At 40.1% G+C, this 14,132-nt stretch overlaps 1 protein-coding gene across 2 annotated transcripts in view; it reads left to right on the top strand.

Annotated features, from left to right (window-relative positions):
• Nucleotides 1-11,703, top strand: part of THADA (THADA armadillo repeat containing) — a 152,378-nt gene extending 140,675 nt beyond the window's left edge. For both annotated transcript variants that reach the window (XM_058020033.1, XM_058020032.1), the window contains exons 37-38: nucleotides 9,563-9,729; nucleotides 10,885-11,703. In XM_058020033.1, the coding sequence (XP_057876016.1) occupies nucleotides 9,563-9,729; nucleotides 10,885-11,223 (506 nt within the window). In that variant the 3' untranslated portion in view covers nucleotides 11,224-11,703. The remainder of the gene's footprint in view (nucleotides 1-9,562; nucleotides 9,730-10,884) is intronic.
• Nucleotides 11,704-14,132: the final 2,429 nt, after the last annotated feature.

The raw sequence follows: 14,132 nt of genomic DNA, 5'->3' as shown, positions 1-14,132 counted from the left end.
ACCTAGGTGGCAGGAACTGTGTGAAGGAGAAGAGGTGTGAGCCACTCCTTAGGATTTCTTTAATGTGAATATCATGTTGGGAAGAAACACAGAGTCCTAGAAGTGCCTCAGTTATAACAGGATGGTTAGGATCAGCAGGTTTTCAATGTGAATCAAAACTTGGGGTAGTAGAGTGAGGAATATGTATGTGTAATCTCATTTCAGAGTATTTCTGAAAGAAAGGGAAAAAACCAATTTGCTCTTGAGATAAATCACTGGTGCATCATTTTCCCATTGAAAAGAGGCAGTGGTTCTCTCATGGAGTGGAAATGCTGTTGAAAAAAAATCTTTGGGGATAGATACTTTCCATTCAGGATTGAGACTTGGGGCTGTTTACCTGTTACACACCTGCAGGGGAACTGCCCCTAAGTTCTCCTTAGATCACTACCCCTAATGACCTGTAATCACTGAGTTGTTGAATAGGATAAACAGCACCTGCCTGTCTGTTTGACTGCAGCTCAATAGCCTGGCTGACTTTTTTACTGGAATGTCAGAAAACTTACAACAGATCCCACTATACTGCATTGAAAGCAATTTGCAAGTTGGCATTGGAAGGTGTTTTTATCTTGACAGAAAAAAGCAAGAAAATTCTCTTGGTCATTTGTACTCAGCACCTGCAGTGTGCATGTTTTGTGGTCCTGGTAGCTTCTCACATTTCAGACCATTTGCAAATTTAGTTGTATCTTCACAGCATTGTGTATCTGTGTCCATATATCAGCAAAAAGATAAAAATAATGTGAGCTGTTCTTTACACACATTTCATCCCTTAGATGACATCTCAGTAAGAAAAGACAATCTGGACTGCATTGGAAGCTTTTCATGTAAGGGTGGCTGGGCTTTTTTTCCATCAGGCATTCATGTAGTTAATGGTTTCTGTGGCATTTTGCTCTTTAAGTGTATTCTCTTACATGGTGAGGAAAGGGGTTTAGAAAATTGGCCAGTAAAGAAGTTGAGGCTATATTATGAATATTTTTTACATTATTATACAAAAGGTTTATGGCACTTTCCGTAAGAGCAATTTTATGGCCACTTCTTTTTGAATGTCACCCTCTTTTAACAAGTAATATGGAACTAAGATAAAAATTAAATATAAACCATCCTAAAAACAGTGTCCCCCCATAGCATTTTATAGGAGGTATCAGAAGTGATGCAAAGACTGAGTTACAGAGGTTTCTGAGTTGGTTTTTTTTTTTTTTTGCTATTCTGCTCAAAAATGCCTTCCTTGAGTAAGTCACACATGCACTTGAATCAGATGTGTTGTAGTAAGTTAGCAAGTGTCTTCTCTGCTCAGATGTGCTCCCAAGCCACAGTTTGCAGGAATCTCCAAATCTGCCTTGTTCCACCCTTTAGAGAGAACTGCTGGAAGAAGGATGAGAAATACCAATGTAAGGTAGCATTTAGGAGAAAGTGTAGAACAAGATCAAAACATGTTGTAACCTAAGAGACCTTGAAAATCAGAACATTTTTCAATAATGTAAAATTAATTCCCAGTAATTCAAAAATGCAGACTTTCCTTAGCAGTTGTCATCAGCTAAGTCAAGCTTGCATCTAGAACAAGAGTTATAGTGCCAAAAAAGTTTAGTGTTGTATCAGTACTCATGTAGAAATAAATAGCATTTTTATGCTTGTTTTTATGTCTTGCAGAAAATTCACCATGATACACTTAATAATTCACATGAATTGGCTTAATTAAAGAAGGAGGAGAGAGAACTTTTGCATTGAGACTTATAATTGTCTTAGCAAAATTTACTGGTGTTTCTGGAACTCATTAGAATCAGTGGGTTTTGCAGGGGGAACTTTATATTACATCTTTTTTAAGAATTATATAGAAAATGTGTGAGTACTGTGATTTTTTACTTTGTATTCCCAAATTTATGTCAACACCTTAAAAAGTTGTTGTCAGCCCACTTATACAACATTAGATCATCACATGGATGAAGGAACTGTTTGCTTTCTAGAATACAATGCCACTAATTAAAGTTGAAAGTGAATGGACTGAATTAGAATCAGCTCATCCATCAAAGACTGGCTACTGATTATTTACTGACAGTGCTTCATTTAGCTCTATTAATTACTCAGTGGCACTGTTATGTAAAGGTCATGCTTGAAAAATTAGGAAAGAATACATGAAAAATTATTTTATGCACTCAGTGCTGGAGTCTGGAAGTGGTAAATGTTAAACAGAGTGTTCATGTGAATAATCTATTAAATGTGCTTTTTCTTATCAGCATTTTAATTGTGAGTGAGTAAACAGGACAGCAGCTTACAGATCTTGATAGGCTCCTCATGCAGTCTGTGATGGTCATGGCTGTGGCTCCACAGCAATAAAGGAAAGTTTGCCTTTCTATTACTGCTTTTTAAATAGTTTCCTTTTTATTTTAATTTTTTTTGCTATGCCCAAATTATATGCATAATAATAATAATTATAAGATTTTTTAAAGTTTTTGTACTCATTAGCCCTTCTTTCCTTATTCCTTTATCCTTTAAATAATAAGCCTCTTACCATCATTCCCCAGATGTCACTGTAAAATTCCATCTATAATACAGAAGTAAATGTGTCTCCTGTGTTCCTACAGCATAGAGCTCTTTGACATTTAGTAATCTTCATCAGTGCTAAGCAAAAACTTCTGTATAGTTGGTACATGCAGTAACAAGTCTTCAGTTATACATTTAATTCTAGTCATTGATAATAGTTTAGAAGCCATATTTACCTTCATTTTTTCCAGTAAGTACATAATTTGACTTTAAAAAACCATATGTTCTCACTGGCAGTGTTTTAAAAATTAGCTGAATAATATTTTTACCTTATAAAAAGGAAAAGCATGAGTTCTGTGGGGTTAGGCAGGGGATACTGTCTTTTTGCTGTTTAAATTAGAAAATGGCTCGGAGTGGGGGAGGTTTTGCAAAAGTGGTAACGTAAGAGGTAAAGTCCAAATGCTCATTTCCTCTGACAGATCTGTGAGCTGTGGTTGTTTTGTAATAAAACCCTTCGTGTACAGGAGCATGGCTTACATGGGAAAATCTTATGCATACATACATATATAGTTAAAAAGGAAAAATAATGTAGTTACTGAGTTGAAAAATACTCTTCGGTTCACATTCCAAAAAAGGGCTTGAAAAGATGATGAATATGTGTATGCTCTTTTGCACAAGAAGGGACTTTAATTTTCTGTTGAGTCCTGAGCTGTAAGTTTCCATGCTAATCAGACATGTTATTAACTCAGATCTGTTTATAATCAAAGTCAAAGCTGAGAGCAGCATCACCGCCGCTCTAGTCAGGGACTGCAACTATTAAGAAATTAGTTTTGATTAGTTTGTTTTGTAATGGTGTTGTGTTTTGACATCGTGTTGCGTGATGTCAGGAAGGGCCTCTTTTTAAAGCCATCCTGAAAAAGCTTGGCTATAAAACAGACTCAGGCAGGGAAATGGAAAACATATGAAGCAGTTGTACGTCATCTAGGGAATGGTATTTCTCGAGAGGATAGAAATGATCTAATTGCCTTTGATTTTATGAAACACTATGAAAAGGAATCTGCTTATATATTAGATTTTACATAAATGGTCATTTTAAAAAGTGGAAAGTTTGATGTTTGTAACTTAAATTGACACAGTGCAATTGCAAGAGCCATCTGCCAACCATCCAGATGCAACAGTTACCATTTCTGCATTTTCTTTCTTTTTATTTTTGGTTGGTTAGTTTTTTGGTTTTTTGGTGTTTTTTTTTTTTTTTTTTTTTTCCTTTTGTTTTGCTTCTCAGCTATCTTCTTTTAATCCTAGTGCCCAGAAGGGTGATATTGTGGAGACTGGGTGGGTATGAACACCCCTTGACTTACTTTTATTCTGCCCTGCTGTTTTTCAGTGGCAGCATTTCATGTCTGGTGACACTATGCAGTGTCTTGCTGTGGAGTTACACAATTCCTGCCTACCTCAAAGTAGAATGTATTTCAACATAGGAATTGCATTTTCTAGCCTCACTTTATTTACCAGCTCTTTTAACTCTTGGGTTGTGCCAATGGGATGTTTTTTCTCTTAAATTTGGAGGCTTTTTAAATTTTATGAAGTCTAGGCATACATAAACACACCATTTTAAGTAAAAAATCTATCTGTACCACTGCCTCACTCAGCTCTCTTATATTTCATATGCTGAGAATAGAATAAGTTTGATTATTACTGAACACCAAAAGGAAGACAATCTTTATACAACAAAGAAGTGATTAGTGTTTAGGTGAAATTTTCCATTTGCAAAGGTAATATTACAGGTATTAGTGACCATGATGCTGAATCTGCCATCATTTGGATGAAACCTGATGTCTTCTTGATACTCATCATCTTTTACAGTGATGTATCAGAAAACATGAGATAAATCCCCAGTTTTGCCAAGCAATCATTCAATGATCTTTGTTGCTTTAAAGATCCATGCCTTTGTCAACTTTCCTCTGAAGTTTTCCTACCTCATTTTACTGGGATGTTATGAGGTATCATAATGATAGTGATGTACTAATATTTATAACTTTATGGACAGCACTTTGTGCAAGAAAGTAAAAACTGTTTTACCAGTTCAGCTGGTAATGGTCTACCTAAAATATTTTCTGTAATTTCAGTTGAAGAACATACCCTATATATTTTCCTTGAAAACATCACTACTGTTGGTATACTGTTTTTTGTGAGATTTTATCTCTGAGCTGTTATACAGAGCTTCCTTGCAGATTCACTTCTCTCTCTTTCCTCCAAACACAGTACATGTTTACAAAAATTGGATTGCTCTTTGATCCAGAATGAACTTCAGTGAACAATTTATGGTATAAAAATTACAAAATGCTGTTAGGCAAGGAATATGTTCTGCTTTTCTCCTTTGCCTGTATTTTACCATGGTCCATAAAATACGTGTATATATGCTCTTTAATACATCCTTTCAGTTCCCCATAATATCACTGAGGCTTTAACAGAGAACAATTGTATAGTTGGAGGACACGTAATAGGCTACTAGAAGAAATATTTACATCTGGCATGATCAAAGCTTTTGGACTATATGAATGTGTATGTGGGAGGTCTAATTTTTATGTGGGCGGGTTCACAAAGACCAAAACACTGCAGTACTTAACCCCTTTCCCTTTATGAAAATTCAATTCCTCAAAATGAAAAAGTATGTAGTACCTGATTCTTATCTTTATTTTTCATTTCGATGAGTAGTATTAACTATTCTGCTTGTAACTACTTGTTTTAAGTCATAGAGAATTTTTTTAGTATTTCAACCCCTGTAGTGGCTTATTTACTAAGATGCTTATCTTGCTTATGATGTTTTTGCATGTTGGAACATATGCACATGTTCAAATTTAAAGAAACTCATATTTTAACACAGTTTTGATAGTCTGTAGAACTGCTGTGGAAGGAACTCTGCTGTATTTTTTGTTTATAGCACTAGCTGCATCTTCAGGTTTTGTTCTTGCAGGTTTAGTTCTTGTGGCAGTAATCAGCTGTGAGCCCTGGCTATTTGAATTGTTTTTTTATTCAGTTACTTTAAATAGTTGCATTATGAAAGGCTATTAACACTCACTCATTTAAATAATCTCAGCATTTTGTTTGCAAGGCTCTGATGGGGGCATTTGGGATGATAGCTGACCTGGGCGAGCAGCTTGCTGAACGGGGAGGTCTCGCTCTCCCTTTGGCTTCTCTCCTTCCTCCTGCTGTCCTGTGATCTGCCCTTCCCCGGCCCCCAGCTACCCCAGTTCTGACTGCAGGGCAACCAGCTCAGCTTGCCAGCCAAGCAGAAGAGCCCACATGCCAGAGCTGCGTGCCAAATGCCTTTTGTGCTCTTCTGAGCCTTCATTTACCAGGTGATCAGCAGAGTACCTGAGCTGGCTCCCAGCTAAGCATCAGGGGCCTGTGGGGCTGTGGTGAAAGGGAAGCCACCTGCCCTTTTTGCCCCTGGTGAACTTGCATCTTGCTCAGAGCACTCTCTGAAGTCACAGCATGAGTCACAAACACAGCATCATGTGTAATATGTGGCTTCTTGAAAATCAGCCCTGCCTTTGCAGGCAGATGATGATGTGAGGAGCACTTCTTGTAAACAGTGAAGACTGTGCATTTCTTTTGACAAGACACACATCTTTTGTGGCTATCTTCAAAGATTCTATGCATGCTTACAGCATCCCTGGCAGTTACTTTTAGAGTTGCAATAAAACATTTTCCCCCTGTAGAAGTGTTTTTTACCTGTTAAATCATGGGTACCTATGTAAATTTGCTTGCTGTTACTCATTTGCATTATTTCAGCACTCCAAGCTTAGGAGAGTTTATACACTTCTTTTGAATTTGTGCCATATCTCTTAATTATCTGTGTAGCATTGACTGTCCACAAATCTAATCCTGAAATAGTCTAGCATCAGATTTGTGTAAACTGATATCAAAGTCAGTTAATATCAGGGTGTTCTGTAAGTAACAGCAGCTGAGGGAGCATTTCAGAAATCACGGAGCCATTCCTGATACTCTGCAGGAGTGGGATGGAATGAGCAGATGGAAGTGAAAATTCTTCATCTGCCAGACACTGGTATGTATGAGTCTCTGTGAGCACCTAAGTACCAAGATACTGCTATACCAGCTTCTCTAACACAAAGCCCTTGCAAGGTGGGCAGACTCTTAGCTAGATTTTGGAACCCTAAGTTAAAGTGTTTTCAATGCGATGTTGCTTTGTTTTCTCTGGTCCCAACACCAGAACTGACACACAAGTTTTGTTGATCAGTTAAATGGCATCTGCAGTTCACAGAAAGGTGGCCAGTGTGTTCAGGATCTTCAAGTTTTTTCCTGGATGTTACATATCCTTTCCTGTATTCTTTTTTAGTTTGAAGAAAAAAAAAAAAAAAAAAAAAAAAAAAAAAAAAAAAACAAGAAAAACAGACTTGCCATTTCCTTTGTTGCAACTTGTAGGATTCTCTACTAGACTGCTATACTCTGTGACCACAAAACTGCCTTTTCTTCTGTGTCATACTGTTGAAAAACTGCTAGCAAGCAAGTTTAGTCTAAGCAGAACCTCAGCATTACTTGTTTTGCTACCTCTTGGTAGTTTTCAGCATGGTCACGTAATACCACAATTAGAGGCTCCCATCTATTTCTTGATGCATTTCTCAGCAGTTCAGCGTTCTCGTCCACAAAAAGAGCATCACTGTATGTATTTACACTTAAGGAGACTAAATGTTAAAAAGGCCCCAGAACTGGCAGTGCTATCTATAATTGGTCCTCCAAAGCAACAGCTAACTCAGCAGTGGGAAGTATCATGTTTGGTTTCTAGCTCCCAGCATCACCTAATTTGCTAAGTATTCCAATACAAATAAAGTGGCATAAGGAAAGAGGCCTTATATAAATACTTAAAATCCTAGGCATTCAGGAATCATCATAAAACTCAAAAATATCGTAAGAATTCAAAAGAGCTGAGTTTAAAATATTGTGTTTTGTAAGCATTCATAACCAGGATGTTTGTTTCAGGCTTAGAACACCACACTCCATTTTGATCTCTGTTTTTTCAGCTCTGAAGATTGCCAGTATTGCTGAGGTGTCCCTATTGCACTTGAATAAAACTGTTTCCTATCTAAGCCTAAGCAAGCCAAAACAAAGAAATCACTGTGTCCATTATTTAGAGTATCAGACTGGTACCAAATGGGACACAGCAACAGGGAAAGCAAGTTTAAAAAAAAAAAAAAAAAAAACAAACAAAACCAAAAAAACCCAAAAAACCTCAAGCAAACAAACACACACACCCCCCCCCCCCAAAAAAAAAAGAAAAAAAGAAAAAAAAATCCCCAACAAATTCCTGGAAAGGAGTGTCATCAAAAACAATACTTAAAAACCCCAATACCTAAAATAAATGGGACGCACTACACCACTTCTCAAGCACTCCCTCACAGAAAAAACTCAGGGGTGTCCTGATAATATGATAATTCCTGATATGAAGAAAACAGATTTGAACATTTGATTTTGCTGTCTAGCAGAGACAAACTGTGTATGTAACATTATTAGTGTCACTAAGAGATTGACTGCCTGCCTTCCTGTTGCTTGTTCAAGGAGATTTCCATTTACCCTCATCTAACTCCAAGATAAAGAAGGGACCATCTGTTCCTTCTCCTTCACTCCCTTCCTTATTATGGTCCTTTGTCCTCATCATCTCAAATACTAATTCATTCTCCCCCTCACTACCTTGCCTGGTCCGTCAAGTGCATGTACTCATCTTTCCATCGGTCTGTTGTGCCCTTAGATGTTTCCTTACTCTTTGGCCTGTGTATTTGCCTAATCCTGGTGTTTTAATGTGAGTTTCTCTGCTGTGCCAATGTGCCCCAGAAAAGCTGCAGCTGTCCTGAGGCCTTGGGAGGAGTCACAGCACAGGGGTCCATGCTCTAGCTCTGAATGTGGGTTCTGAGGGAGAAGTCTGGGTGGCACTGCTGTGCCTCTTCCATGTAGGTGGTTGTTCTCCTTCAGGAGAAATTCCTAAATACAGTCACACACAAAAAGTAAAGTGTGCCTTCCATATCTGTGTGGATTCTTACCAAATTCTGACTCTGCTGTGTTGTCTGCTCCCAGATTACAGCCATCAAGAATGGCATGTCCTTATGTATCACCACTTAGACCATTCAATGAACATTTTTCAGTTTGCAGGTAACTATGGACAAGGATTAGTTTTGCCAAAATCCTTTTTACAGTAATAGGGATTTTAAAGAGGCTTGTCCACTAACTGTCCTCTTCTGGTCCTCTTCCTGCCGCCCTTTTAAAAAGAAAAAAAATTGCATTAAAGTTACAAGTGAAGAAACTCCTACCTGTGGACACACAGGACTTGTGGCATTTTTATGTACTCTGTTTTCAAAGCAGAGTAGGACCCAGAGAGTTAAATCAGCATGTCCCCAAATGAGAGCAGTGAGGAAGTTCAAGGAAGAAATGCAGTGTGGATGATAGCTTTGTGTACAGCTCTGGCATGATGCCAAAACCTGTATAAATATAGCTCTGTGATGGGGTCATAAACAGTGTCTGCCTTTTCCTTCTCAAACATCTTTTCTAAGCCTGTCTTCATGCCTGATCTCTCTTACACGTGTGTGTGTGTATATGTATATCTTATTATATATAAAGAGATTACACACTGCATAATTACTCATTTTATATCCCAGCCCTTTAAAAACATATCATGTGTTGTAGGTTTATGGCAAAATTGGTCACCATGTAATAGTGACAGGACTGTGTGGAGATGTTTCTAAGAGACATATCTGTGTATTTAAACCCAGATGAATAAATGTCACTACATGGGCAGGAGGAAAAAAAATTAAGCATCAGCATTTTGAGTTGCTTCATGTATTATTCTGGAATTGAGTGAAGGCCCCAAGTGGCACAGAAGTAAACACCCATCTAATTTATTTGCAGTGTAATTTATCATTCTGCACGTGTTTGTGTAAATTCAGCATCTGTTTTCAAGAAATCATTTTTGTGCTGATTTTATTTGAAAATGTTTGCGGTCTTACTCTATATTCTTACACATATTTTCTCTCAACAGAGTTTGCCTTTAGGATAGTGAATGCTCCAATGGCCCTGGATTTAGCCTTTGGCATTGTGTGTGAGCTGCTCCAGCGGTGGGGGGAGATCCATGCCGGTGTCCCAGTCCTGCTGGAGTGGCTTTTGGGAGACACTGACCTGCAAAGAGATGGGGACACTTCTGCCCTGGTAATTTTAACAAGCATTGCTAGAGCATGTTAGAAGCACTATAGTTCTGCAGTCTTGTGGTAGGAATAGAATGAAATGTCTCATCTGATGAAACCTGATAATTGCTACTGCAGTACTAACTGATTTACAGTCTTTTAAAGAATTCACATGGATATTATTTAGAATGAAAAGAGTTTTATGTCTGTTTCCTGGTAATACCAGCATAAAATTAAAGAGATCAATAAGCAAACATTGAAATAAATCAAGTTACTTCACAAGGCATTGTTGACCGAAACATTCTGAGGCTGTGATGTAATTACATTCAGTATTATTGCAGATGATGGTTTCCCTTGAATTTAAACTGTTGTTGGGGATGCCAGGCACATCTGGGTATTCAAGAACAGTGTTCTACCAATGCTGGCTTTCCCAGAGATGGCATTTAAATATTTGGTAACTTTATGCCATCATCCATGTGACTGGTTCTGTACAACACATGAAACATTCTTGCTAACATCAGTCATTGACTTCAGGATTGTTTCTGTAAAGCTTTGCCACACTGGTTCTGTGAAAGGTGTTACTGTATAAATACACTTTGTTCTTTTTGTCTTGAAAAGACTGGAAAAGTCAAAATAATGCTGGCAGGTAAACCAGCAGAAGCAGCTACATCTTTCAGAAGTTTGTTGGCAATTAATATGACCCATGAAATATATAATGAATCTTTTCTCAAGTCTGTAGTTTAGGTGTGCATTTCTGATGTTTGACTGACTGATGCAATTTTCATTTAATCCAGTCAAAAAGCTCCATGATATAGCAAATTACCATACTGCTTACAGAGGTCTTTGTGAAATATAATACTGTTTCACAGGGGAAGGCAAGCACATGTGAAGGATTAGGGCTGCTATTTACTTCCACTGTTTCCCAAGACTTGTGCCATAACTGCCTCATCTTTGAAAGTAAAATTTCTTGGGTAAAGTAGGAACCTTTATACTGTGTTTTCCCACACCTTTAAGAAAAGGCATATAAATGTTTACCTTGTTTTTTAATATAAAAAGCTGTTCTATGACAGCCTCAGTCATCATTTCTATATATATCCTTGTCCATATCTTTTATGATTTTCGTGTTGTTATCAAACCACGAGTCATTTTCTAATCACAGTTGGTTTTTTTTTTTGTTAAGGAAGAAGATGATTCCCTGTTTGATAAAGGAGAAGTGAATTTTTGGGCAGAGAAGCTGACTCATGTGAGACAACTGAGTAAGCACCTTCTACATCTTGTATCAGTGACTCACCTCACCTTACCAGATCATGGGGAGCTTAATCATCTATCAGGAATAGCACTGGACCAAGCCCAGCGCATTGAACACCTTCTTGGAGCCCTACCTCCAGTTCCAGAGTTCTCCAGAACTCCAGAATTCACAAGGTTGGCTATTCAAAGGGAGAGAACATCAGTCTGTCTTAAAATATTAAATCTGCTGAAGCCTGATGACACTTGCAAAAATGAAAATCTGGAAAAGTAAATTACTAAAACTTCATCCTCAGGGAGCTGCACACATTACTGGATGGGCAGGGAGACTGTATTCCAGCAATGTTCAAGGAATCAGGGATTGCTGTGATGACTTCAGGAAACCTGCAGTACCTTCAGTATTCAGGCTAGAACTACATTTTTTGTATTAATTAATTGTGCATTGATTTTTTTTAATGGGACGTGCAGTGGAAGATTTTTCCTTTTAAATGCATTTGTTAATTTCATTCAGCTGAGCATTGTTTATTACAACTACTGTAGGAAGTAAAGCAGCTAAACTTAATATTTTCCATTCATCCAGGTGCAGGCCACCTGTAGTTCTGTTATGTTTTGTTCCACATTTTTACCTCCTGTATTTTAATACCAAGAAAAAGTTTATTTTTTTGGTCTCATTTCAAGATGTAGCTTGTGACTTATGAAATTAATATGCTTTTTAAAAACCTTTAAGTGCTTCTAATAGAAAAACAAATCGTGACTTCTTTGTTTATGGCAATTTTTAGAGTATATTTTAAATTTTACTGCATTTTCCTCTGGAGGAAGACAAGGATTTTCGCTTTGGTAATAACCTTGTTTTGCACATTGAAACAGCACTAGTTAGATTTCTGCATGTCTCTTTTCTCCTTTAAATCAACTACTTTCATAAAATGGCTCTGAAATGAAGACTTGCTGTGTTCAAAAGGAAGGAGCCGTTCCATTGCAAATGAAACAGTTCCATCTTTCCTTCAAACACCTTGCTCTTCAAGCAGTCCTGCAAAGCAAGTCCTGCCGAGGAGCAGGGAGGGGTTCCAGAGGTGTTTCTGCGCTGCTGCCCTCGCTTCTGGGAGGTGCTGGAGATGCTCCACCAGCTGGGGCAGCTGTAGGGACTGTTCTGAGTGCTCCAGGGCCTTGCTGTGTCTAAAGCACAAAAAAGCTTGTTGGGCACCGAATGGTTTCTTTCTCTGAACTGGAATTGGGTTTTGATATAAAAATGAGACATCAAAAATAAATAAACAGTGATGTGAAAAGATTGTGTTACCTTCCCATAGCCCAGGGCTGTGACCGGACGTGTGGCTGGGCCCGCCACAGCACGGATGTGCGGCCCTGTACGCCGTCATTTCGGTGTCCTTGGAAGAAGAACATGTCCGATGAACGGCTGGTTGCTTTCAGCCTCCTCAGCTGATGGTGATGAGCGCAGTTTAGCGCCGAATCTCGGTGCCGCCCCGGTACTGCCCGAGCGCTCGGCCCGCGGCCGGGCCCGCCACAGCAGCTCGGTCGGTGCGCCGGGCGGCCGCCAGGTGGCGCCACAGCACCGCCGCGCACGGGCCGGGCCCGCGCTCCCACCGGTATACGGGATCGGGATCGGGATCCGGGAGTGCCGGCGTCGGGATCGGGCTCGGCCCGGACTGGGTAAAGCTTGAGGGGCGCTGCTCGCAGTGCTGCGGTGCCCCACAGCCGATCGCTGCTCTCTTGACTTTAGGCACTCTGCTCTAAGTAGAGCTAAGCAGCCGAGTTGGGTCTAGTGGACATCTGAACACTGCAGAGTCACCACTTAAAAAAACCCCAACAAACAGAATTTAGGAATAAAAGTGTAGTATTTGCTCTAAGTTTCCAGGATTCAGTGTTACTTATATAAGAAGTAATTTATGGTGAAACTTGAGGCTTCAATAGGCAAAAGAGAAATGCTGGAATCTGAAATGATCTTTCACAGAATGCTCGCTATCCAACTTAACGAGCCATGCTGTGAGTTAGGCTAAAAATTAATTTGTATGCATCTGGTTTGAGCTCCTGGGGAAAGAATAGCCCAGATTGTGTCTGGAAGCCACTCTTAAAAAAATAGTCAAGACCTGTACAATTAATTAACAGCTGCTGATTCTGCCACATCTTTCCATCATTTCTGAACTAGTGTGGCAACAGCTTCTGTAGTAGGAGACAAAAAGAACTTTGTATGTATCAAAATCACTGTAAAGTTCTGAGACTTTGCTCATGTCAGTGTGTAGCATAAGACTATGTAGTAACATTGGCTTTTTTTTTAACTGGGTAGAATTTAAAATGCATATACATATATATTTGATACTGCAAATCGATACATGCAGCCAGGTGACAGCACAGTTACAGACCCACAGTGACTGTAAAACTCTGTGAAGCCTTGAGGACTTGGTTAATCAGTTACCAAACAGCTCCAAAACTTGGTCTTCCTTATTGTGGTTTTAAGACGCAACTGGAACCTCTGTCATCCCGCTTGAGTTTATAAGAGAGCAAATAAGAATTATATCAGTGCACATACATTTCACCACACGGTGCTGATGATGGGTTACTGTGTAACTACTCAATGAAGAACCTTTAGACCCCGAGGAGCGATTGCAGGAGAGAGAGAGCAAAACCTGATGCCAGAGCCCTTATCGGCCGTGTGTTTGATCAAAGTCAGTTTATCAAAGTATTCCTCCCAATGGCGTTGACACATTGATCCGTGCATGGTTGTCACAGTAAACTGTTCCCTCGGTTGTCTGGCGGGCAGGATCAGCTCCGAGGTGATGTTTCCATCGCAGAGTTGTGTGGGAGGAGGAAGAGTTTGAACTCGGGTCAGTGCGGAGGCGACTCCGACCGGGCCGGGAGAAGGTTATGGGAAGCGATACGCGTTACGGCAGCAGCCCCGCGTTCCCCGTGTGCGGGGCAGCGCCTGTCGCCGGGCCGGGAGCCGTGGCCCCGGCAGGGCGGGAGGAGGGGAAGGAGCAGGAACGTGGGACGTGTCCCGGCACCGCGGGGCGGAGGAGCCGGCGGCCGCTGGGGGGCGGCACGTCCCCGCCGGCCGGCGGGCAGCGGGAGGGGCCGGCAGCGGGGCCAGGAGCCGGCCCGGCCGGGCCCAGCAGCGCTCGCCGAGCGGGGGACGGGCCCCAGGGGACTGCCGGGACGGGCTTTCCGTCCCCC

Source organism: Melospiza georgiana, chromosome 3 (genome assembly GCF_028018845.1).
Source record: "Melospiza georgiana isolate bMelGeo1 chromosome 3, bMelGeo1.pri, whole genome shotgun sequence".
Lineage (NCBI taxonomy): Eukaryota > Metazoa > Chordata > Aves > Passeriformes > Passerellidae > Melospiza > Melospiza georgiana.
The sequence above is the reverse complement of the archived record's forward strand: the minus strand, read 5'-3'. Positions and strand labels throughout refer to the sequence as shown.